The sequence below is a fragment of the Diadema setosum genome, chromosome 5, assembly GCF_964275005.1.
Source record: "Diadema setosum chromosome 5, eeDiaSeto1, whole genome shotgun sequence".
Lineage (NCBI taxonomy): Eukaryota > Metazoa > Echinodermata > Echinoidea > Diadematoida > Diadematidae > Diadema > Diadema setosum.
The window spans coordinates 35,346,897-35,370,094 of record NC_092689.1 but is presented as its reverse complement, the minus strand read 5'-3'; the positions used below and the strand labels follow the sequence as shown (position 1 = coordinate 35,370,094).

The 23,198-nt window shown below is 39.6% G+C and overlaps 1 protein-coding gene across 1 annotated transcript in view; it reads left to right on the top strand.

The window, feature by feature from the left end:
* Positions 1-15,290, top strand: part of LOC140228877 (trypsin-2-like) — a 33,065-nt gene extending 17,775 nt beyond the window's left edge. The window contains exons 2-6 of the mRNA XM_072309146.1: positions 8,569-8,651; positions 11,636-11,814; positions 12,511-12,697; positions 13,055-13,311; positions 14,896-15,290. Coding sequence (XP_072165247.1) covers positions 8,569-8,651; positions 11,636-11,814; positions 12,511-12,697; positions 13,055-13,311; positions 14,896-15,176 — 987 coding nt within the window. The 3' untranslated portion in view covers positions 15,177-15,290. The remainder of the gene's footprint in view (positions 1-8,568; positions 8,652-11,635; positions 11,815-12,510; positions 12,698-13,054; positions 13,312-14,895) is intronic.
* The last annotated feature ends 7,908 nt before the right edge of the window (positions 15,291-23,198 follow it).

The following is a 23,198-nucleotide window of genomic DNA, read 5'->3' as shown; positions in this document are numbered from 1 at the left end:
GAAGTTTATTCAAGAATACCGATAAATTCCTTTCTAAAGAAGGAATATACACGTGCGCTGGATTATCCATCAAAGAATTAAGCGTACTTTTGTGTTCGTTAACTATTGTAAATATATAGAATAAAATGAAATATCATGATATGTAAATTTTATTCCAAACGTGCAGTAATGAATTAATGCTGAGGAGAGAATGAGGGAAAAACCTTGGGTGTCTTTTCCCTTTTTATCCAGACTAATTTTACAGTGTAGAGCTCATCTACAATGAGTGATGTGCACGAAAGGCAAAAGAAACAAACCTGTCTAAATTCCAGATATTTTTGTGAGTTACCAATCACCTGTAGGCATCCGGTTGTATCCCATTGTATTGCTGACATCTCTAGCAACATGCACATATAGTTTTAAGGCGTTTCAATGAATCCTTCGTGAAATAAATGCAAAAACTGTGATAATTTTGTCATTTTCAGTGCCCCAAAAGCGACAAGCGTTACCGACCCTAGTCTTAATTTCTAGCTGTTTTTATTTCGCCTTTATTTCTCTGAGTTACAGCTTGTGTATTGTGCAGAAGCCCGCTGTATTGCGCTAAGCCGAGTGAGGGTGCATGCTCAATGATTGCCACAAAAAACGGTTCGGGCGTCACAATCGCTGGGTATGCACTCTCACTTGGCTTGCTTCAACTCGAAGAAATAAAGACGAAATAAAAACGTCTGGAAACTGCACTACACCAACCCCAGCTTAGCGTGAAAAATTAGTTTGCAGGCAAAAACCGATGTTTGTCGCGGAAAAAGTCTTTGTACGCTAAGACTATAACACGCACCACTGGCATTGGCGCCTGTAGCAGTGCTAGTGGTACTTGTAGTAGTCTTAGTGTGCGCAGACGCTTCCTCGAAGAATATGGTCATGTCGCAACTAAAATGGCCTGTAAAATTTCATTGATACCACAATTTGATATCACATACTACCTAGGGGTGTTCCAGAGGGTCCAACCGACCACCCCATGCAGTCAAACCTTTTCTGCGGGGTGGGTTGAACGAAGTCATTTTTTCTGGGTCGCTGCGCCTGGACTAAAAGAAACAACGTATAAAGAATCATCGTATAGCCGATAGACCGTTCAGACGCTAATTTCGACCATTCCGGAAAAACGTCGTATAATAATATAATAATACAGGGTACTTATAATGCGCAAGTTCCACATAGTTAACGTGCTCAAGGCGCAGTAGAAGAGTAAGTTATGAAATACAAAAATCCTTACACAAACATGCACATGAAAATAAATGACACAATAATGGTAATGAAAAAATACACATCATAATATACAATTCTACTGGAAAATGGTCATGAACAAATGAGTCTTTCTTTAGATGTGCAGTTTCTCACTGCGCATGTTGTTATGGTCATGAGTGACAGGTACAAGGTCACCTTTCGTGCTCGCTCCCATCAAGCCCCGCCCAGTTATTCTGTTCTATGGTCGCCATATGTTCAGACGCACAATGCACACGATGGAATGCTGATTCGTTATAGTTCGAAACGATGCTCTGACTGTCGTTTCGCTATACTTCGTTTCGTTATACGTCGTTTCGTTAGTCAGTGTTCAGACGTATAAATTCATCGTATAGCTATTCCGTTTTGGTATAGCTATACCGTTCTAGTATAAATTTTTTGCGTGTGAATGCCCTGTCGATTGTTTCCAAGTTATCTTTTCCTAGATAAGAGGTAGCCAAAATATCTGTGCGGCGACTTTCCATGATGAACCGGGGTCATTGTTCGAAGGGGTGTTCACATTGTCATCATATCTCTCAATTTACTTCTAGGACTCCTGTGTGACCAAACTCTCCTAAACACTACCGAAAAGAACAAGGGGAATTCTCGCAAAGGGGGTGGACTTCCTGGTTCAAAGAATCATCATGCTCATGAAAATTAGGGTGTGAAACGCATCCTCACACTGTCTTATCAGTTATCTGGAGTGGGGCTTTGGTGTTGAAGATTATGGACCTGTTATGGGGAGCGTTATCTATGCTAAACTCGTAAACTGCCATCAATCACTCTTTTCTTGGGAAAGGGGGAATTGACCACAAGAGAGAAAAAAAGGAAAGTCTGACAGGAAGCAAAACAAAGGATTTCATAAACTCAAAGAAGGGGCTATATGGCTGAGTACTTTTGCGTCACAGGGCAGCTAGGAAAAGTATTACTGTGCTGTTGTTGATTTTATGTGCTATTGTAGCCACTTGGGCTACATATATAACATATGTATACAATAACATATACAACCGTACATATAGAATGAAACAATACATCTGTAGTAATCACTGAGTGAAACTTTAACAATTGTGAAAGTAAAATCCACCACCTCCAGACTTCCGGATCTAAATATAGAATCTGTGACTGCAAAACATGTGCAAAATAACACAGTATATCTGATATCTGATATATCATGCCACTTCCTTCCTCTATGGACCCCCCCCCCCCCCACCCCACCCCGGAAAGAAAAAAAAAGTAGTTTATATACGGTTTGTAACTATTCTTGACCAAAATTGAGTACTCTACAGAATTGTGCTGAAAAGGACTGTTTGGATGAAGCATGCCTAATGTTCTTTGGTACACTGTTCCATTCAACAGCTCCAATGTGTGAAAAGGCTTCTTTTTTTTTTCCCCCCAGCATTTGATTTGGCTCTAGGTGCCAGCAGCCCCTCGGAAACTGCAGATCTAGTCTAGTAATTGTGAGTATCACTGGCTTTTTTTGAATAAGAGTGTCAGGTGTTCAGGAGCTTCCAGTTAAGCTGACTTAATACGTAGTCAGTGGACGTTCTGGTGTCTACCCCTCTAAGACAAATTCTGGCCATTCTTTTGCATTAGCCGCATTTACACTTACTAACATCGCGATTTTTAAAATCGCGATATTTTGGTTCCACCGTTTACACTTGTGCAAAAGCATGCGAAGTTTGAGCTTCAAGGACAAGTTCACCTTCATTAACATAAGGATTGAGAGAATGTAGCAATATTAGTAGAACACATCATTGAAAGTTTGAGGAAAATCAGACAATCCGTTCAAAAGTTATGAATTTTTGAAGTTTTTGTGCAGTCACCGCTGGATGAGAAGACTACTGCAGTGTATGATGTCACATGCGTACAACAATATAAGGAAAATATAAAGAGAATTTCACAAAATTTCATCAAGTCAAGTGCTCTTTTATTATGCGAAAAAAGTGAAAATATGTTGAATTTTCTTTACATTTTCTTTATACTGTTGTACTCATATGACATCACGAGCCTTAGTAGTCTCCTCAACCAGCGGTTCCAACACAAAAATTTAAGAAATTCATAACTTTTGCATCGATTGTCCAATTTTCCTCAAACTTTCACTGATGTGTTCTACTAATATTGCTGCATTCTCTCAATCCTTATGTTTATGAAGGTGAACTTGTCCTTTCACAAAACATCACGATTTTTTGGTCGGTAGTGCGCATGTGTAATTTACCTCTTTTCAACACGGTAGCTGAGTGGAAGCGCACGCTTTTCTGTTCGTTTTCACTGCAGTGCAGTATATTTTGATCACAGCTAGCTGGTTGGAACGTTGAGCCTGGGCTTTTTATCACTGTACAATGCACCAATGCACACATAAATTTGTGCTTCTCGAGACTGTTTACTTACGGTAAAACTTTATAGCTTGCTATATTAGATCACATACGTAGTAGGTGTGTAAAACTTCATCTTAAAGTATGGAAAAGTTGATGACAGCAGCATTCGGGAGGATCATGAAATTTCGCCGATATGACGAAATTACATGAGAAGTAGGACTTGGAAGTTAGGACTGGTATTTTATCAGGCGACAGCAAGAACTCACACTTGTTACGTACTCCTGTATTCCACAAACAACGTATATCGAGAGCAGTATGGGCACTCCCACAATCAACGCATTTCTGGGAGAACATTATTTTGTTAAGTCGTCATGGAGTGATGATACGTGGTTGGAGAACTTCAGGTTTGCTACTAGTAGTAGTTTTCACGTACTAGTAAAACATGGTAGTTTCATCAGGGAGAGTGAGGTGAGAGACCACGAGCCAATCGAGGATCGGCCGTTTAGACCTGTACACTGTACCGTGTACTTAGTACTCTGGCCAGTGACCGACGTACTCTCTACACGTTCCAAAGAGGGATCAGGAGCACGCGTAAACTCCCAGTGCAATCCGATACCGAAAGTCACGTGATGAAAAATTGCGATATTTCTGCAGCTTGGGTTTACACTCGCTAACTTCGCCTCAAACTTCGCGATGTTTCAAAAAATCGTACTCCGGCTGGCGATTTTTCTGCCGATGTTTCGAGGGCGTTTGGGTGTAGTTGCTTAGCAACTTGCACCCAAATGTCGCGATTTTAGAAAAAATCATGATTTTTCCAAGCAAGTGTAAATGGGCCTATATGTCTCACAATGATATCTTTTATAGTGGTGGGACAATTTGACCAGGCCACACAGCAGTACTCAAACAATGGGAGAACTAATGGATGCGCCAAAACTTTTTGTGGCTGGAGACATTCATGTGGCTGGAGACATTCATGTGGCTGGAGACACTCATGACAATTATGCATTTTCCGAGTACATGCACATACTAATTTTGATCACAGTTTACACACAAACAAGCCATTTGAATGTACAGCCTGTAGAAAGTTACTAGCATGCATACACGTGCTCAAATGAATAGGACACATACGTACGTACATGCAAACACACACACACTTTGTTAGTAGTATTTATCAGCTGATTAAGCGCACTTCAAACCCATGAAAATACAGCTGTCGCAGGTGTTATTAGAATTTGCGCAAACCAGATGTAGCGCAAAATCTGCATAATTAATGTACCCCAAATATTTATGCATTTACAGTACTGTAAAACGAGGAATGTTCGCATGCATTTTAATTTCGCGATTTTCGCGAGCGCTAAGATTCGTGAAATTAAAATGCACACAAAAGTTCTTGTCTACACAATATGCATAGAACGCCAGTGGCAATTCGCAAAAATTTCATGCCATGAAAAAGGCCGCCGGCTCCAATTCACGAAAATTTCTCGCCGCGAATATATCATGTTTTACAGTAGTTGGCAACTTAGATGCTTCATTTTTACCTGTGGTCAGTTTCCCCTTCTCCTTGGTCTCCTACATTGTTTATAGTTTCGGAGTTTTCCATCTGTATTGTAAACAGAGAGAGAGGGAGAGAGAGATGTAGGTAGATTTTATCCTCTGCATGAATTTTTGAAGTTTCTGCTCAGTCATGGCTGGATGAGAAGACTACTATAGCTTGTGATGTCACACTTGTACAACGATATATAAAAGTACAAAGAAAATACAAGATATTTTCACTTTTCTCGCATAACAAAAGAACACTCCACCTCTCTCTCTCAGAAGGCAAAGGGAATAATATTACCCATATCATATGTCAGTAACAAGTTGAAGAAATGTGCATTTTTTTTTCTAAAAGTAAAGTTTTGTGAAATTCTCTTTTTATTTTCCTTATGTCGTTCTATGCATGTGACATCATACACTGTAGTAGTCTTCTCATCCAGCAGTGGTTGCGCGTATACTTTAAAAATTCATAACTTGTGAGCGGATTATCAGATTTTCCTCAAACTTTCACTGATGTGTTCTACTAATACTGTTGCATTCACTCAATCCACATGTATATGAGGTGGACTTGTCCTTTAAAAAAGGTTGTTACCATGCAACCACAATGTCATTGATCACCAAACTTTGAAATGATGTTAGCTTTATCATCCTGTAGGACTGTGAATGACTACAGCTGTATATAATAATTTGAGTGCATATAGTACAAGTGATAAACTTCTAGATTACAGTCAAACCTGTCTATAGCGGCCACCCTAGGGAAAGGACAAAAGTGGCCACTATAGACAGGTGGCCACTATAGACAGGTCGGTGGCCATTTTGAATTTCAACACTTGCATTATATGATAGCATAAAATACCGCATGTTATTCTGTTTAAAAAAAAAAACAGCAAATAAGTTTACATGAGCAGCTATAATATTTGAGTTTTTTTTTAAACAATTTACTTAATTTATAATTTTTTTTTCTTTTTTAGCTTACTTCTGTTCTTTGATTTTTGAGATAGCATTCCGAGCCTGAGGAACTGGTTCGTACCTTTTGCATGAATGGGGTTCACGAGCGGTAATCACTAATTAGTTGGCATTTTGGTAAAATTCTAAGATGTTACTAGGAGCTGTCCTTGCCTTTGTAGCATCTATCTATCTATCTATTCGGCATTCTGAAGCCTAGATCTAGTCAAGTTAGTGGTAAGATGCCTTTTTCATGGTGAAGAGCTGCATTTGTCAATCATGTCTGTGTGATTATGTCTGAGCTAGGACCCGGTAGAATTCACGCAATGAACATAAAAGCCAACATATTCATGGCTGATTTGACGGTTCAGCTAAATTTTGTGGCCACTATACGCAGTTAGATATTCACCACGGGATACAAAATGAGTGGCATGTGGCCTCATTAGGCAGATGACCGCTATATAAAGGGTCTATAATGCAGCAATTTTGTGCAGGGGATTTTTCAGTAGCTGCTATAAGGAGGCGGCCGTAAAGACAGGTTTGACTGTATTTAACCTAAGAATTGTGCTAAAGTAAAAATCAAAAGCACAAGCAAAAAAAAAAAAAAAAAAAAATGTATCCATGGACATACCATGGTGATGATATCATTCTGTAATTAATGAAAGTGATTGCTGCTCTCTGTTGATAAACGTTGACTTGTCAGAGGTGTTGAAATGGCCTAAGGTCAAATAATTTGCCTCATTTATAAATTACTGTCATGGTAACTGATGGTACATGACATTTTGGTAACTGACGTTACACATTTTGTAGTGTTCATTTTGGCTCAACGGTATGCCAAGTATCCTTTTTTCTGGTATTGAAAGGAAGGCATCTGGCCATATGTAGAAATCCTAAGTTACATCATACAGCTCACTTTCTTTGTTGAATAAAGTTTTAAAAATTCTTGTTTTTGGTAAGTGACGTTAATCAGGTCAAACTAATTAAGAGTATTTATCATATTCTTTAATGCAACCAGCAATTTTTTTTCTCATCATGTGGTAATGGACTTCTCTGTTAACTCCATACATATCAAATATCGTTGTTTAGAGTCCTGGTAAAGCAGATACACTGAAAGTTACTGGTATGTGACAGTGCACTCTCTCTTACAGGCACCCCTCCATAGAAAAACATGATTCTTAAAACTTCATCTTAAGCATTGTCTGAAAACATATGGTGTTTGGAGCAAATATATGCCATTCTGAATTTTTGGTATCTGTGTCCCATATATTGTAGAATTGCCCACCTGAGAATGATATACTAGTACTCAAAATACTGAAATATTCAGTACTAGGAGCTAGTACGGTATGTCCTGTTTATACGTACAGTCCTAGCTAGCTGGTGTGTGCTTGTAACATGATGCATTGAATGCGAATGGAAAAAAGGCGGTGACTGCGTAGCGTAATAACATAAACATGTATGTTAAATGACGATGAATACACAGAAACTAATTGCCTATATGATGTCCTGTCTATATGGAAATCTGATCTAGTTGTTGGACATCCCGAAAAAGATCCAGTATAAAGTGAAACTTACGGTGTGAATGTGAAAGTAGATTTCTTGACGCACAGCCAATTTACGCTCTTCGATGTTAAGTCTGTGCAAGGGTTGAATTTCTACGGCCGTACGCCCTCTGTTGCAGGAATTCCGTGAAGGGGGCGGGGCGCCTTTAGGAAATTGAAGGGGCGCACGTGCCCCCCCCCCCATTTTTCCTTTATTTCTTTTGTTTAAAAAAAAGAATAAGGGGGTGCACCCCCACCTGGATCCGCCACTGCGTTGTCTTTGTCCCTTTTTTTTTTTTTTGATGGAACAGGAAAGTGTTTTATTTCATCTGATGAGAAAAACTAACATATGTGTTGAGGTATCGCATGTGATGTTTTTAGTCTTCGGCAAGAATGAGGAAAGAACATATGTAGTTGGGGGGAGGGGAACACTTGAACAGGTAGATCTACAGTCATGAATATTGATATATGTATGAACTGATATATGAAGAATAACATTACCATGTCCTTTTTGGGACAGTGTGTTTTAGTGGTTATTTTTTGTCAGTTTCAGGGTTAAATTATCTATTCCACAAAAGCTGCTGTTGTAGCTTAAGAGCTACTTGACAATTTTCTGCTTCATATTTTATACCTCAGTTGGCAGAAATATCTTCTATTTGTTCTATGCATGACAATGGATTGTCTGGAAATAGTGTTTTGATACTTGTTTTTGATGTTTTGATATGAGGAATGATTTTTTTTTTATAACATATTTTATTTTTCTGAAATGTAATGTGTTATATTGTTTAGATTTTATTTCACGTACATACTTTGGATGAAGGCATCATAAATCAAACAACAACAGTAACATTATGTCGTTTGAGCATTATGAGCATTGTGACATAACTATAAAACAGCATGTGGCTGACTGTGTCGAACTTTGAGTCAAGCACATTATTAAGCAGAGTGCTACCATCCATTGTTCAATAAGTGTACAGGATCCGGGCAATGGCAGCGCCCACAACCCAAAATGGCAGCTCCCTTGTGTGGCTGCCTCCACTCTGGACTACGCCCTCTCGTGGTATAATCTCTTTGTTTAACCCTCATCAGGCTGGGCTTTTTTGGCTATACTATATCGGGGGGGGGGGGGGGGGGGTTGGGGATGGGGGGCTGATCTCGGCCATCGGTGGCGGGATTACAATGAAATTTGGCATGCCCGACATATGCGTCATAATTTACAAGATCGTGTTGTTAAATTTTCAAAATGATCAATTTCTAATTTAGATCGATTAACTAGAAAAGCACTCTGAGAGCGCAGACCATCAAGCAGCTCCTTTCCACCAATGATCTTGCTCTTCCATAGAGATCAGTGATTTCCACCCGCTGAAAAATCGCCCGATTCTCCAACATGTGCCTATAGAAGCCTTTGTTACGTCATAAACCCTCAGCTGCATGGCGTGCCTCGCCCTAGCAGAAACTAGAACATGCACTTTAGAATCTTAGTGTGCATATGAAATCCTCAAAAATATGCAGCTTAAACTCCCAAGTTCATTGACCCTAGAAAAACACTCTGAGAGCGCAGACCACCAAGCAGCTCCTTTCCACCAATGATCTTGCTCTTCCATAGAGATCAGTGATTTCCACCCACTGAAAAAAAAACAAAACAGACACTTACCAAAATTTAATCATCTGTTACTTGTGTCATGCTCAACCTTCCCTGTATGTTTCATCCAAATCCGTTAACAACTTTTTGAGTTATTTTGCACACAGACAAACAAACAAACCAACAAAACCAACAATGAAAACATAACCTCCTTCCTTGGCGGAGGTAATTATGCAAATTAAGCCCAAGAACTTATTTTAGCCTATAAACACTTAATTGAAAGCATGAGAGTCTAATTATTGGTTTGTATTCTGTTTCAAAATATTCAAGAATTGTGCATTATCAAAACGTTCAAAAAAATTTTAGTTATGTTTTTTTGTCCTTTTATTAATTTATAATGTATTTCCTTGTTCTTCCACTTTCTTTTTTATGGCGGAGGCATTATATTTTCGGGTTGTCCGTCCGTCCGTCCGTAATCGATTTTGTGTACAGCGTAACTGAAAAACTGTTTGAGGTATCCTAATGAAACTTGATATGTGTATGTATGAGTGGGTGAAGTTGTGCCTATCAACTTTTGGGTGCACATGCTCGAGGTCAAAGGTCAAAAGGTCAAGGTCAAGTACTTAAAATTTCACTATTTCCCCCATATCTATGCAATACCTGAAGGTATTTTCTTTGAACTTAGTGTATACATGTATTACCAAATGAAGATTCTCTGGACAGAGTTTTGGGTAATGAGGTCAAAGTTAAAAGGTCATAGGTCAAGTGAAATCTTTAAAATGTAATTTTTTTCTCCATATCTGGGAAATGGTTCAAGGTATCTTCATGGAAATTGGTACATATGCATGTACTGACTGGAATTAATTATCTAGGGGAATGTGGGGGTCATGGGGTCAAAGGTCAGGGTCAAAGTTCAAAATTAACTCTTCAAAATTGCATTTTTTCCCCCTCATATTTGTGCAATGCCTGCAGGATTTTTCTTGAAACTTAGTGTATACATGTATTACACAGTAGAGATTCTATGGGAAGTCTTTAGCCGAAAAGGTCAAAGGTCAAAATGTCAACGGTCATGTGAAAGTGGTAAATTTCACTTTTTCCATATCTAGGAAGTGGCTTCATGGTATCATCATGAAACTTAGTATATATTTATGCATGTTCTGCCTGGCAGTGATTCTCGTGGGAATATTAGGGTCATAGAGTCAAAGGACAATGATCAAAGGCCAGAGGTTAAAATGCTAACAATTTACTATTTGATACTGAAATAATACTTTTTCTCCATCCCTTGAAAATTACTCAATGCATATAAACTTATAAAGAGTCAAAAGTCAAGTAAAAATCCTCAAATCCCCAAATACATACTCTCTTAGAAGATATAGCCATTCATCCAATTAAACTTAGTTCAAGGAAAGCGAACATTTAACACATTTGTGACAGTCATGTCATTTCAATATTTTGCTAATTATGTTAAACTGTCATCACATATTGTCAAGACATACTATAGACCTCTAAGGAGAATCACGTATTATGGCGGAGGCATACCAGTCGCCATAGCGACATTTGTAGTTTTCCCCTTTTTTCATTGGAAATTGTCTCTGACTACATTTGTACCTTGATTAGCCTAAAAGTAATAAATCAATTTTAATAAATCAAATCAGTTTCATGATAGAGCACTGCTTTTCATAGGAAATTTATGTACACAAAATCACAAAATTGCAAATTTGCTCTCAGAGTTGTGCAAGACTTGAAAAAACATAAAGAAGCCTTATGGAGAGGTCTTCTCGTGATGCAGAATTATTTTGACCACCCTTTGGTCAACGAAATGACAACATTTCGTCGACGAAATGACTGATTTTGTAACAAATACGTCATGCGACACTAGGCGCGCACCCCATACAAATAAGCCAGTTCGGGGTTCCAGTTTGAGCATGAGCAGAAAAAGGTCATTTGTACCGAGAGACAGGTTGGTTTTTAATTTCACTGAGATAAGCATTTATTGTAATGCTATGAATATTCATGTCATCCTTGTAAATGGTGCCTGCAGCCAGTACATCCACCTGACAGCAAGCCTGGTATTTGGCAATGTCAACAGAAAAAAGTTTGTTAATGTATTCAAAACAGCACTATGAAATGGATGCTTCCCAAGGTGTTGATTGACGAACCATTCTGGTCACATCATCTACACAGGTTCATTCTTTGTTAGAACACGAGTTCCATAAATTGCTATGTTGGGCAAGCTGCTGCATTATGTCGCTTTGAATTGAGTGAAGTGCCTAACCAACTGAGAAAAATGAAAGGTCATTTGTACCCACGTGCACATGAGCTATCTCCGAACTGGCTTATTGTTCATGGTTTAGACCACGGTTGCAGTTGTACCACCTTCATGAATTCGGCCCTTCATGTCTGAACTGTGTGACTTGTGTACTGTTAAGTCGCCTTTCCTTGATCTTTTCCCTTTCCACCAGCAGTGATGTTGGACTCTTCCCACAGGCATCCTTCGGGGAGGGCACGGGACCCATCTGGCTGGACGATGTGACGTGCGATGGGACAGAGCCCTTGCTCCGCCAGTGTGCCATCCCGCAGGGCGTGGGCAGGCACAACTGTCGGCATAACGAGGACGTCGGCGTCAGTTGCGGCGAGACCCGTAAGTTCTGGCCTGCACTGCCTATTTCTGTCAAGTCCTCAATGCCCACCGCTGATGGTGCCTGTGTGGCAATGTTGGTATTCATGTCACAGACTGCGTCACACTTGAACAGCTCTCTGTTTGGCTGCCGGCTGTTCTAAAACTTTGCATCTGGCTTTAACAGAGGACAGTGTACCATTTGTTATTCTTGCGTGTATCAGTTTCTAGTTATATCAAATAGTCTACATGAATGCTGTTAATGATTGGTCATGATGCAATCATGTGAATAATGCAGCAAGGGTCTCTCATCTGGGTTCCCACTGGTTCTAACCTGACCAGATCATTGAAGTTGGATTGAGTCTTTGTAGATGTTTCTTTCTGGTCCTTAACAGGACAATAAAAATCATCATGGATGGGCAAAAAAATAAAGATCAAGAAATGTGAACTGGTGGAGAAGTTTACCACAGAATGCTGTGAAAAGACTGTTAAGAATAAAATTCAAAACTTGTTGCAGATTTTATAGGGGTTTGGGTTCAATGTTAACTGATCAAAAAATGGAATCCTATCAAAACTTTTTGAGGTCTCAGCACGAGGACATCAAGTTAACTCTATGTGAAACACTGAGCTTTGTGGTGGCTTTGTTTCAATTAATGATTGGTTGTTGCTGCTGTTGTTAATGTCATGGATTAACCCATTGAATCTCTTTTATTTCACCAGCCACTGTCTGGGGGATACGGGGCATCGAGAACGGCAACATCTTGGCAAAAATCATCGGGGGAACCAACGCCAAGCGGGGCAACTGGCCCTGGCAGGCCCAGCTTGTGCTGAAGGGCAGCGGCCATTACTGCGGCGGCACTCTCGTTGACGAGTACCACGTTCTCTCTGCCGCCCACTGCTTCCAGAGGTAAGCTCGGTTGCAGTGTATCACATCGCAAGTTGGGGGGGGGGGGGAGGGGAGGGGTCAAAGTGCACATTTTCATTTCCATTTTCAAAAAGAAAAGAGAAGAATAGCAACATGAAATGAACAAACAGGAAACCCAAATAAAAAAGTGTGAGCACATATTGTCAGAGATTGCCAGGAATCTTTGTCAGTGGTTGAAGATATACAGTTACTCAAATTGTAGACGTTTCAGCTGAGGGGCTGAAGCATTCGTGATAACCTCATCTTCTGTCCCAAGTTCTGGAGCAGTATGTGGCAGAAGTTTGTGTACCTAACCTATATGCATGTATGTCTGTAGGTTTTCCCTCTTCCTCCCAACAGGTATGGAAAGCGGTCGTTTAAAGTCCGGCTCGGGGAGCACAATCAGAGAATCGACGAGGGTTCGGAGCAGGAGTTTGACATAGAGTGCCTGTACAAGCATGCCGACTACGACTCGCGCACCACCAACAACGACATCGCCCTGCTGCGGCTCAATCGTCCCGCCGTCATCACTCAGCACGTGACACCAGCGTGTCTGCCATCGGAGGGAGAGTTCCAACCAAACCATCAGTGCTGGATATCAGGATGGGGCAACTTAGGTGGGAACGCTCTCCTTTCATACCAGTAGAATTTGATAATGTCATGCAACCCTGCTGTCCACTGGCCCAATCGTGGTGCTAGAGGGGAGAGGTATCCAGGTTTAGTTCATAATGCCACACCCTGTTTTATCCCTTGAATAAATTTCTTTATCATGACAAAACTGTAGCAGTTGGCCGTGGTGAGAACCTTTTTTTTTTTTTTTGGCTTCCGCCACAAAGTGTCGCTGGAGGCATTATGTTTTCGGGTTGGCCGTCCTTCCATCCGTCAGCAATCAATTTTGTGGACAGCATAAGTAAAAAAAAAAAAAAAAAAGCGTTTGAGGTAACCTAATGAAATTTGGCATGTATATGTATGAGTGGGTGAAGTTGGGCCTATCAACTTTATGGTGCAGATGCTCAAGGTCAAAGGTCAAGCTCAAATGCAAAAAATTTCACTATTTCCCCCGTATCTGTGCAATGTCAGAAAATATTTTCTTGAAACTTAGTGTATACTACCCAATAAAGATTCCTTAGAGTTTTAGGTCATGAGGACAAAGGCCAAGTGAATTGTTAAAATTTCACTTCTTCCATATCTCAGAAGTGGCTCAAGGTACAATATCATCATGAAACTTAGTACAGCTGTACATGTTTATGCATGTTCTGCCTGACAGTGATTCTCTTGAGAATTTTAGGGTCATAGGGTCAAAGTTCAAGGGTCAAGGGCCACATTAAGATGCTAACAATTTACTATCTAATACTGAAACAACACTTTTTCTCGATATCTTAAAAATTAATTAATGCATAAACTTATAAAAGTGTCATAAGTCAAGTGAAAATCTTCAAGTTCCCAAATACATGCTCTCTTAGAAAATATAGCCATTCATCCAAGTAAGCCTAGATCAAGGCAAGTGAACATTCAACACATTTGTGACAAACATGTCTTTTTGATATTTTGCCAATTGTATTAAACTGTCATCACACATTGTCAAGACATACTATGTATAGACCTACATGTATTAGCCAAGAAAAAAAGGTTAACAATGTAAAAGCAGACAAATAACTCCATTGAATTGTATGGGAACTGCGATGCACGCGAGACAACCAGAAGCGACAATGGCACCGAGGAATCCCACAGTGCATCTGTGACAGAGCTCTTCAGTATGCGCGGAAGTTTTCTGCGCATTGGCGATACCAAGAATTAACTTTAAAATGTGAATGAAGTGCCACATTCTTATGGCAGATAGGGCCTATAGTGATTGTGTGAGAAACACGGTTATATAAGTTGAATGTGCGCAGCAGTCGAGTTACTTTATTTTGTCATAAAATACTTGTATTCTTCGCACCAAGTTATTGTACTGTAATGAACTATACTATGGTGACTTCCTGTTGGTTCAAAGCATATTGTTATGTCCAAGTATGATGATAACTAAGTCAAGTTTGGAATTATTATCTGAATGCTTAAAGAAAAAGCATGGTACGTCAAAGGTAAGTGCCTATTAGGACATAAATGGTTACATATTACAAGAAAATTGATGGTACAAACTAATAGGCAACATCAAGTCTAGTGGCACATACATGGTATCCTAAAAAAATATCTGCTATCAGAACCTTTCTACTATATTTCATCCATGCAGGCGATTCGTACCCAAACACACTGCACACATGCCGACGGCCCAACGTTTACGGCAAACAAGCTGACGCCACAGATGTTCTGTGCGGGTTTCCTGCAGGGCGGCGTTGACTCCTGCGACGGGGACAGTGGCGGTCCGTTGGTGTGCGAGAAGGAGGGCATTTGGAAGGTGGTCGGTGTGACGAGCTGGGGCTATGGATGCGCCCAGCCAAATGCTCCGGGCGTCTACGCCGAGGTCACGCAGTTTCTCCCGTGAATCAACGAGAAAAGGAGCACAAGAACCTGCACATGATCACAATATTGTTTGACTGATTTCGTCTTGCCACCACGTGTACCAATGACCAAGCACAGTAGTCTGTTTTGTTTTTGTATGTGTTTATGTGTGTGTGTGTGTGTGTGTGTTTATGTTTCTGTTCCTTTAGTTTTTGCTTGATTTGTGAGGGATTAGTGCACTTTGATATCATGCTTTGATGCTACAATGATGGAACCCATACCCTGATTAAAATTACAAACGGCCCCAGTCGAATCACACTTAAGCCTAAAAAGGCCCCCTTGACATTTGTCGCAACTACTCCGCCGCACAAATTTTTTTGACTGCGCCATTCACTGACTTTTTACTTTCAAGTCTTTCGCATCTTTTGACACCATTTTCGTGAAATCGCGCATACCGTTAGGATGCAGCACGACCTTTTATACATGCCTGTCAGACCGAGAATGGCTCAAAAACATGATTTTGTGTATAAAGCCTATGCAAATGGAGTTTTCTCTTCTTATTCATAAAGATATGAATTTTTTCATTTTCATAGGCCGAAACTAATTAATTTTAGCATAATTATGCTTGAAATAGGTTCTGTCATAAATTTTGCAAAAAAAAATGATAAAACAAAAGGTCGAAAGACAAAGAAATACATAAGAAATTCATAAAACAATAAAATACATTAGAAATTGATTTTGATAGCAGACTTTTTTTCAAGTCCATTGTTAGGAATGCTACAAAGAATGTTATCACCAAAAATTAGGATTCTAGGAGCTTTACTTTTTGATTTAGAGCAAAATATATGATTGTGATATAGTTTGGTAGATTACGCCATAGGTAATGCATGTGCCAATTTTTGTCGCGGTTGCGCTATCAACTGCCGAGATGTCAAATCAACACCATACCCCCCCCCCCCCCCAGACACAGAACACCCAAAAAAGCCCGGCCTGGTTAGGGTTAAGAGGTAAGATGTACTGTGTTGCTACAGGTATTTGATATTTGGTATGATTTTGTAGCTCAGTGATTAGAACCACAGACCATCAATCTTACAGTCCCTGGTTCAAGTTCCTTGGCTGCAGTGGTTTTTGCCCCCCACCCGGACGGGCACTTCATCCTTATTTCATAGTCCTTTGTAAGAGATGTCAAGCTGTTAGGTCCCGCAGCTGCTAGCACCAGCTAACAAGCATCTATTGCTTCTTTTGTGTCCACGTAGCGAGAAATTATGATTATTAGTCACGGTACTGTATTTTGTCATTACATATGTTACAATCTGACCCAGATCATGCTTCTACCACATTTTCCCCTGTTTTCTATTATTTACAGGGGCATAGTTATTGTCTCTTAATATCAAGGACTTATAAAAAACAAACTCTTTCTACAACATTCTTTTCAAGAGCATTTATTTGAAGAGCTCTGTTATAGATGTGTATTTATGTGGCTTTTGTAGAGATTGTGCACAGTCAAAAGGAACATTTACCTCAACTTTTACCAGTAAACTTTAATCAGCACGTGACTGTTCCTGCCATTTCTCCATGCTCCAACCCTACCCTATACTAAATGAAGATAAGAAAGGAATGATAGGGGTCACAGAGCACAACTTTTGAGTACTCTAGATGAACTAACTTTCACAAAGTAAATGACTGTGCTCATCATGAAGGCTTGTAATTATGTATGGTTCTTTATCATGTTGAAGACTCAAAAAGAGATATGTTAATTCAAAAGTAGATTTTACATCATGTCTATGCTTTGATGTGTTTTTGGAGAAAAAAAAAAAAAACATGGCTGTTTCATGTAGTGAATGGAAACTTGATTCATCTAGCGCATTATGATCAATGATTACTGAGAGTACAGTCATGTGATTATTATCTATAATACCTAGAACCTAGATGGCTGCAGAGAAAGAGGGAAAGTGATGCCCATCAAACTTAGAAAACATTCATTTTCTTATTCTTCTTAGGTTTCTTTTTTCCCCCACAATATTTACTCTATTTACTGAATGCAATAGGAGGAGACTTAATTTGAAGGAACAGCTTGAAGTGATGGTGCCCACAAGTTTTGATGTGATTCTAGGTTTGAATATAATATCATGTTTGCAAGCACATTTGTACGGAGGCAACTTAACAAGGAACTGCAGCATGTTGTAACAACATCTAACAACAGATGAGAGCTAAGCCTGTCGTGCAGGCCAGTTGATGCTGTTTTCATTGACAAAGCTGATATCGCAGATGGTAGCCAGGTCTGCTGCTCACAGTGAGCTGGAAAAGTGAATAGCTGGCGACATTGGGCCGGATGCATAAACGCTAGCAATTGCTTGTGCTAGCCTTTTACTCGAATCCGTATGCATAAAAACAAGCAATTGCTTGCGAGCAGAAGCTCTTGCTAGCAAGTACAAGCAATTGCTTGCTGTCCGCAAGCAATTGCTTAGAGACCAAGCATTTGCTTAAAAACGTATGCATAAAACATACCTTTTGCTAGTTCTTGCTAGCAATTGCTTACGATTTTCCAAGCTCTGTAAAATGAGCTTGAGCTTTTGCTTATCTGGGACGTTCCCTTTTAAGTATCATTTTCATATTCATGGAAGAAAGACAACAATTGTGAAGGAGTGGTATAAATCTACAAGATATTACTCTTAAGTAGAGTAAGAAATTTTTCATTTCAACAACGGGAATGTCCAGTGGTTAGCACGCAAAATTTGATGAAAAACAGGTAGGATGTCTCACTTCGGTGGAGAGCAAGGAGACGTCTCTCCACGTGCGATCTGGCAGATGCGGGCTATTGTAAGCAGTGGTGGGAATCAGCCAGTAATACGAGTGTGTGTATAGTTGTGTGTGTGTGCGTCTGTGTGTGCATTTATGAGTGTCATTTCATAGCTCTTCTGCTATGTCAGGAAATGTTTCCGCACACACATGCCCTTTCAAATGCATGCTGCCACACTCGCCTTTGTTCTTGTGTTCGCACAGGCGTGACGCTATTGTTCGAACCCTAAGCAATTGCTTGCTGAATGCAAGCAAAAGGTATGTGCACAAGCAAAAGATTATGCATATGTATTTAAGCAATTGCTTGAGCTACACCTTTTACTAGACGAGCTTGTGCTTTTGCTTGAAGCAATTGCTTACAAGCAATTGCTTGTTTTATGCATTTGGCCCATTATGTCAGCTTAACCCTAACTAGGCCGGGCTATTTAGGTAGATCATAGAGCCGGGGGGGGGGCCTCCCAGGCCCCCCCTCCAGATCTCGGCTGTTGACTGCGCGATCGCGACGAAAATTGGCACACACATTGCCTATGATGTAATCTAAAGTACTACGAAGTTAGATTTTAAAAAAAATTGTCATTTATGCTAAATTATGCTAATTTATACATAATGATGCATGAAATCGGACAATTTGGTATAAATCACTAAATAAAGCTCGAAATGGGCACATTTTTTTGTGTAAATATTCTTTTTAGTGTCCTAAGCAAATATAAGAGAAAAAAATTGAGCTATCCGAAAAAAATTTCTTAAGTATTTTATTGTTTTTTTGAATTTCTTATGTATTTCTTTGTTTTTTCGACTTTATGTTTTTCATTGTTTTTCGATGAAACTTGTCCGCGACATTGTTCCAAACAAGAAAATATGTTATTAATTGATTTTAATCAATAAAACCCCAAAATAATCATGCTTTTATGAAATTTGACGGTAAGCACAGTTTCCATTGAAATTGTACACGAATTCACGTTTTTGAGCAATTTTTGGTCTGACATGCATGTACATATTTATGCGAAACTTCGGAACCGCGTGCCCGGGCATCGCAAATTTGGTGTCAAAAGATGCGGGAGACTCGACAGAAAAAAGTCATGAAACGTCGCGGCGATAGCTTTTCACGTTAGCGATACATCACGCGGAGCGTCGAGGGGGGGGGGCCTCGGAGGCCCCCCCCCGGCCTAGTTAGGGTTAAATAACTGATTAAAAGGCCCTGATTGAACATACTGTAGTCCCTTGCAACAACTATATTAAAGTGGTAATGATTGCTGTGATCATAAACCAAGAGCTGTGTAATTGGTGTCTGGGTAGCTGCAATTAATTTTGGAAGTGATGTTTTGGTATCACTATATTAGAGATACATGTAAGTAATTGTCGATATCTGTGCTCACTAGGGCATGAGCTAATACGTCTCATCTGTAGTTGAACAACGTTAATTTTTTGTCAAAAGTTTGTTGGGGAAAATAAGAAACCAAAAAAAGAATCCATATTAAATCAAAGAACTCTCATGTTTAGGCAGTATATCTTGTTGGCAAAGTGAGTGTATTGTTCCATGACATGAGTAGATGGTATTTTTGCCCCTTAAAAGAAAAACATTTGATGACTTTAAGGAAGGAGTGTTTTAGCATGTTAACCTTTATGCATGGCTCAATACTAGCTTTTTTAGTGGCCTGTTTGGGCCACTAAAATTAAAGGGGACTTAAAACCAAAACATACATGTGGATTGAGTGAATGCAGCAATGTTAGTAGAAAACATCCTAGAAAGTTTGAGGAAAATCAGACAATCCCGTCAAAAGTTATGAATTTTTAAGATTTTGGTGCCACCACCACTGGATGAGAAGACTGCTACAGATCGTGACATTATAATACTACATGGAAGATGATGTAAAGAATTGAAATATTAAGAAAATTCCACAAACTATTATTTAATATGAAATGTACACATTCCCCTGACTTGTTAATGACATGTCAAAGGTAATATCATTCCCCTGCTTTCTGAAAGAGGTAAGTCTAGTGCCCTTTCATTATGCCAGAAAAGTGAAGAAATGTGGAATTTTCATTGTTTTCATTATATAATTTTCCATTTTATGTGACTTGTGATAGTAATCTTGTCATCCAGCAGTGGCAGCACCAAAGCATCAAAAATTTTTAACTTTCGAATGGATTGTTTGTTCTAGTAATATGGGTGCATTCACTCAACCTACATTTATATTTGGGTTTCATCCCCTGTTAAATCTGAGATTTTGGTGGCCCAAAGAGAAATGTAGTGGCCCTGAAGTGCTCCAACGGGCCACCAAAAGATAGCCTTTTTGGCAATTTGGTGGCCTGTAATCAATTCCTGCTGGCCTCGGGGCCACTGCTAATAAGGAGCCCTGCTTTATGGGCACATACATGTTAATTTTTGTTTTGTTTTATTTTGTTTTGTCTTTTTAAAGTGACAATAAGGAATGATGAAATGCCTCCCAAGTCTGATAGAGGTGGCATCTCGATCATGAAAACAAGAATCAACATTTGTAGCAAATCTGGATACCATTATGGCCTTGCATGGCCTAAACTGTCCTTGTTTATGGTATAACTGCATTCAATGTCTTTGGTAGAGCTCAAATAATTGCTTTCATAATTACATTTTTTCCTTACATGTGATATGATCTGATATTACCTAGATATATCGTATACGTTCATGTTCATGTTTATGTTGCATAATGGGTCTAATTTATTTTGCAGTACTTTTATAGACTTGTTTTTCATTTACATGAATCTATGCAACATATGTGTATATTTTCTTTTTGTTCACCATATTAATTCTAAACACTGTAAACAGTATTTTGGACAAAGAAACATCTTTAGCCTTTCATCAGTAGCAAGCATGAGCGGTACGTTCATTAAATACTCTGAAGATTTCACACGGGAGAAGATGAAAAGATGACGAGTGGTCTGTCTGTTGTGTTGTATTTTAGATGCGTCTTGTTCTTTTTCATTGGGGAGCTTTAGATTTGCGGTGCGGACGTTTGAGATGACACTTGAGCTGGATGTTCTCCTCTTCCCTGTGTCGTGTTGAACAGTAGCTTTAGATTACGCCAAGATGCAACCTATAAAAAAATTAAATGGCGCCCCCACATGATCAGTGCATGAAGTAGCTTTCTATAGCCCCGTCTTAACAGACCTTCTCTGGGCGCGCCCGGGAATTCGCCGGCGAAGATTACATTCCACAGATTCCATAAAACACGGGTTAACCGCCACAGAGCCCCGTTTTAACAGGCATTGCTCGAAAACCTTCTCCGGGGAAGATACGCTCTCCTTGGCCAATCACATTACAGGTACGCTGAAAATGAAGCATTTCACATACACATCATTGTCATTGCACTAGCAAGTGGTTGCGTACTAATGTGCCATTGTGTACTGCTGACACACGCATGTGGGAACTAAACTCTACTGAGGCGTTTATGATAGACCAACTGTTTTTTCTTAATATATGTTTGCTGCGGAACTCATGGAATCAACTATGTTTAATCAGGGCACGTCTATACCATACTGTTCAACCCACAGAAATCGAGGAGTGTTACGACTGAATATATATATATATATATATATATATATATATATATATATATCGTCGCTGGGGTGACAAGACCTCGTATCTCAAAAATGCCGAATTTTTTTAGCTTAATCGTCAAATAATGGGTCAAGTGATGTCTTGGCCAAATCCCAACTGCCTTACTCCAAAAATGAAGCCACCATGATATGTCAAAGGAAAGGCTTTGCCATTCACTATAGTGCTTTGGCCGCCATGTTTTTTTGCTCTCCTGAACATTTGACATTTTTGAGATACGAGGTCTTGTCACCCCAGCGACGATATATATATATATATATATATATATAATATATAGGTGTTACAAAAAGCATTTCACACTTTGATCATTGAATGTTTTAATTGTTGAATTACCTCCAACAAAATTTATTTCACTCTCTTCAGCTTTTGCTCATATCAATACCAGTGTTATCTGATATAGTTTTTGAACTATTAAATATCAAAAGCGGGATTTTTTTGGGTAACACCTATTACTAGTACGTGAGTACACACAAGCCCAATACGCGCTGTGCAGAAGTCGTCGTGTTCACACGGCGGACCGTCTGGTTGTGCTAATACATAGGGAGAGTTCGTGGATTTGTGTGGCGCAGTGCTGGTAACCTGACTTAGCGCTGGTCACGTGACGCCTCGGGGGAAGATTCACCCCGCGAGCGTCTTAACAGACACAATTGTGGGATAGCCTCCGGCGGTTTGCCTGAGGCTACCCCGCGTCTACCCTGGTTGATCGAAGGGGAAGATTCTTCCCCCGAGGCTACCCGAGGCTACCCTGCGTTTTGTGGCCTGTTAAGACGGGGTATAAGTTGTGAATTGAGCGGATGTAAAAATAGCACACAATGCGTAGTGAAAACTCAGACGACACAAGGTATAAATAGATCCACTTTGATATGTGATTCTGCGCATGCTCAGAATAGGTTTTTTTCCCCTCTAAACATCCCCGTCGCAAAAATCTAAAGCTCCCTATAGGTGGTTTGTGTGGAAAAGTGCTGAATTTCTTGCGAGTAATTCTTTGTGCTCGGCCGGATAAGATGAATTTTGTATGTATTAGCAAAATAAAGGAAATTTCACATATTTTCATTTTTTATGAAGAGTACACATGCCCTCGACTTGTTACTAATAAATGTATGATTATGTTAACGTTAATATTATTCCTCCTTCTTTCTGAATGAAGTACGTCAAGTGCTCTTTCCATAATTTGCTACAAAAGTGAAAATATGTTGGAATTCGATTTTCTTTGTATCATTTGTCCATGTGGGAAGTCATAAAATTCCTCACTTTACAATGGATTGCCCAATTTTTCCTCAAACTTCATTGATGTGTCCTGATATTGCAGCATTCTCTCAAATCCACATATGTATTTGACTTTCATTCTCCTGTAACTAAAAATTTAACAAAAGTTTTTAGCAGGATGTGCAGCATGTAAAGGGTTCTGATTTCCTTCATCACCTTGACAGAGTGCAAGATCGCTATTTTGTGTGGGTGTGTGTGTGTGTATTAGTACAGATGGCTTTATTGAACCTCTAAAACTGTTTATAGGGACTTTAAGGAAAGTTTTTCTTGAGTTTGTCAAACAATTGAATAATCACATCCCCCTGTAAGTGGATGGGCAGGCTGCTAAGCCGGTAAAATATCGCTTCTCTTTTTTTCTTTTTTTTCCATGAAACTTCCCCATTCACTGTGCCAAAATACAGCGGG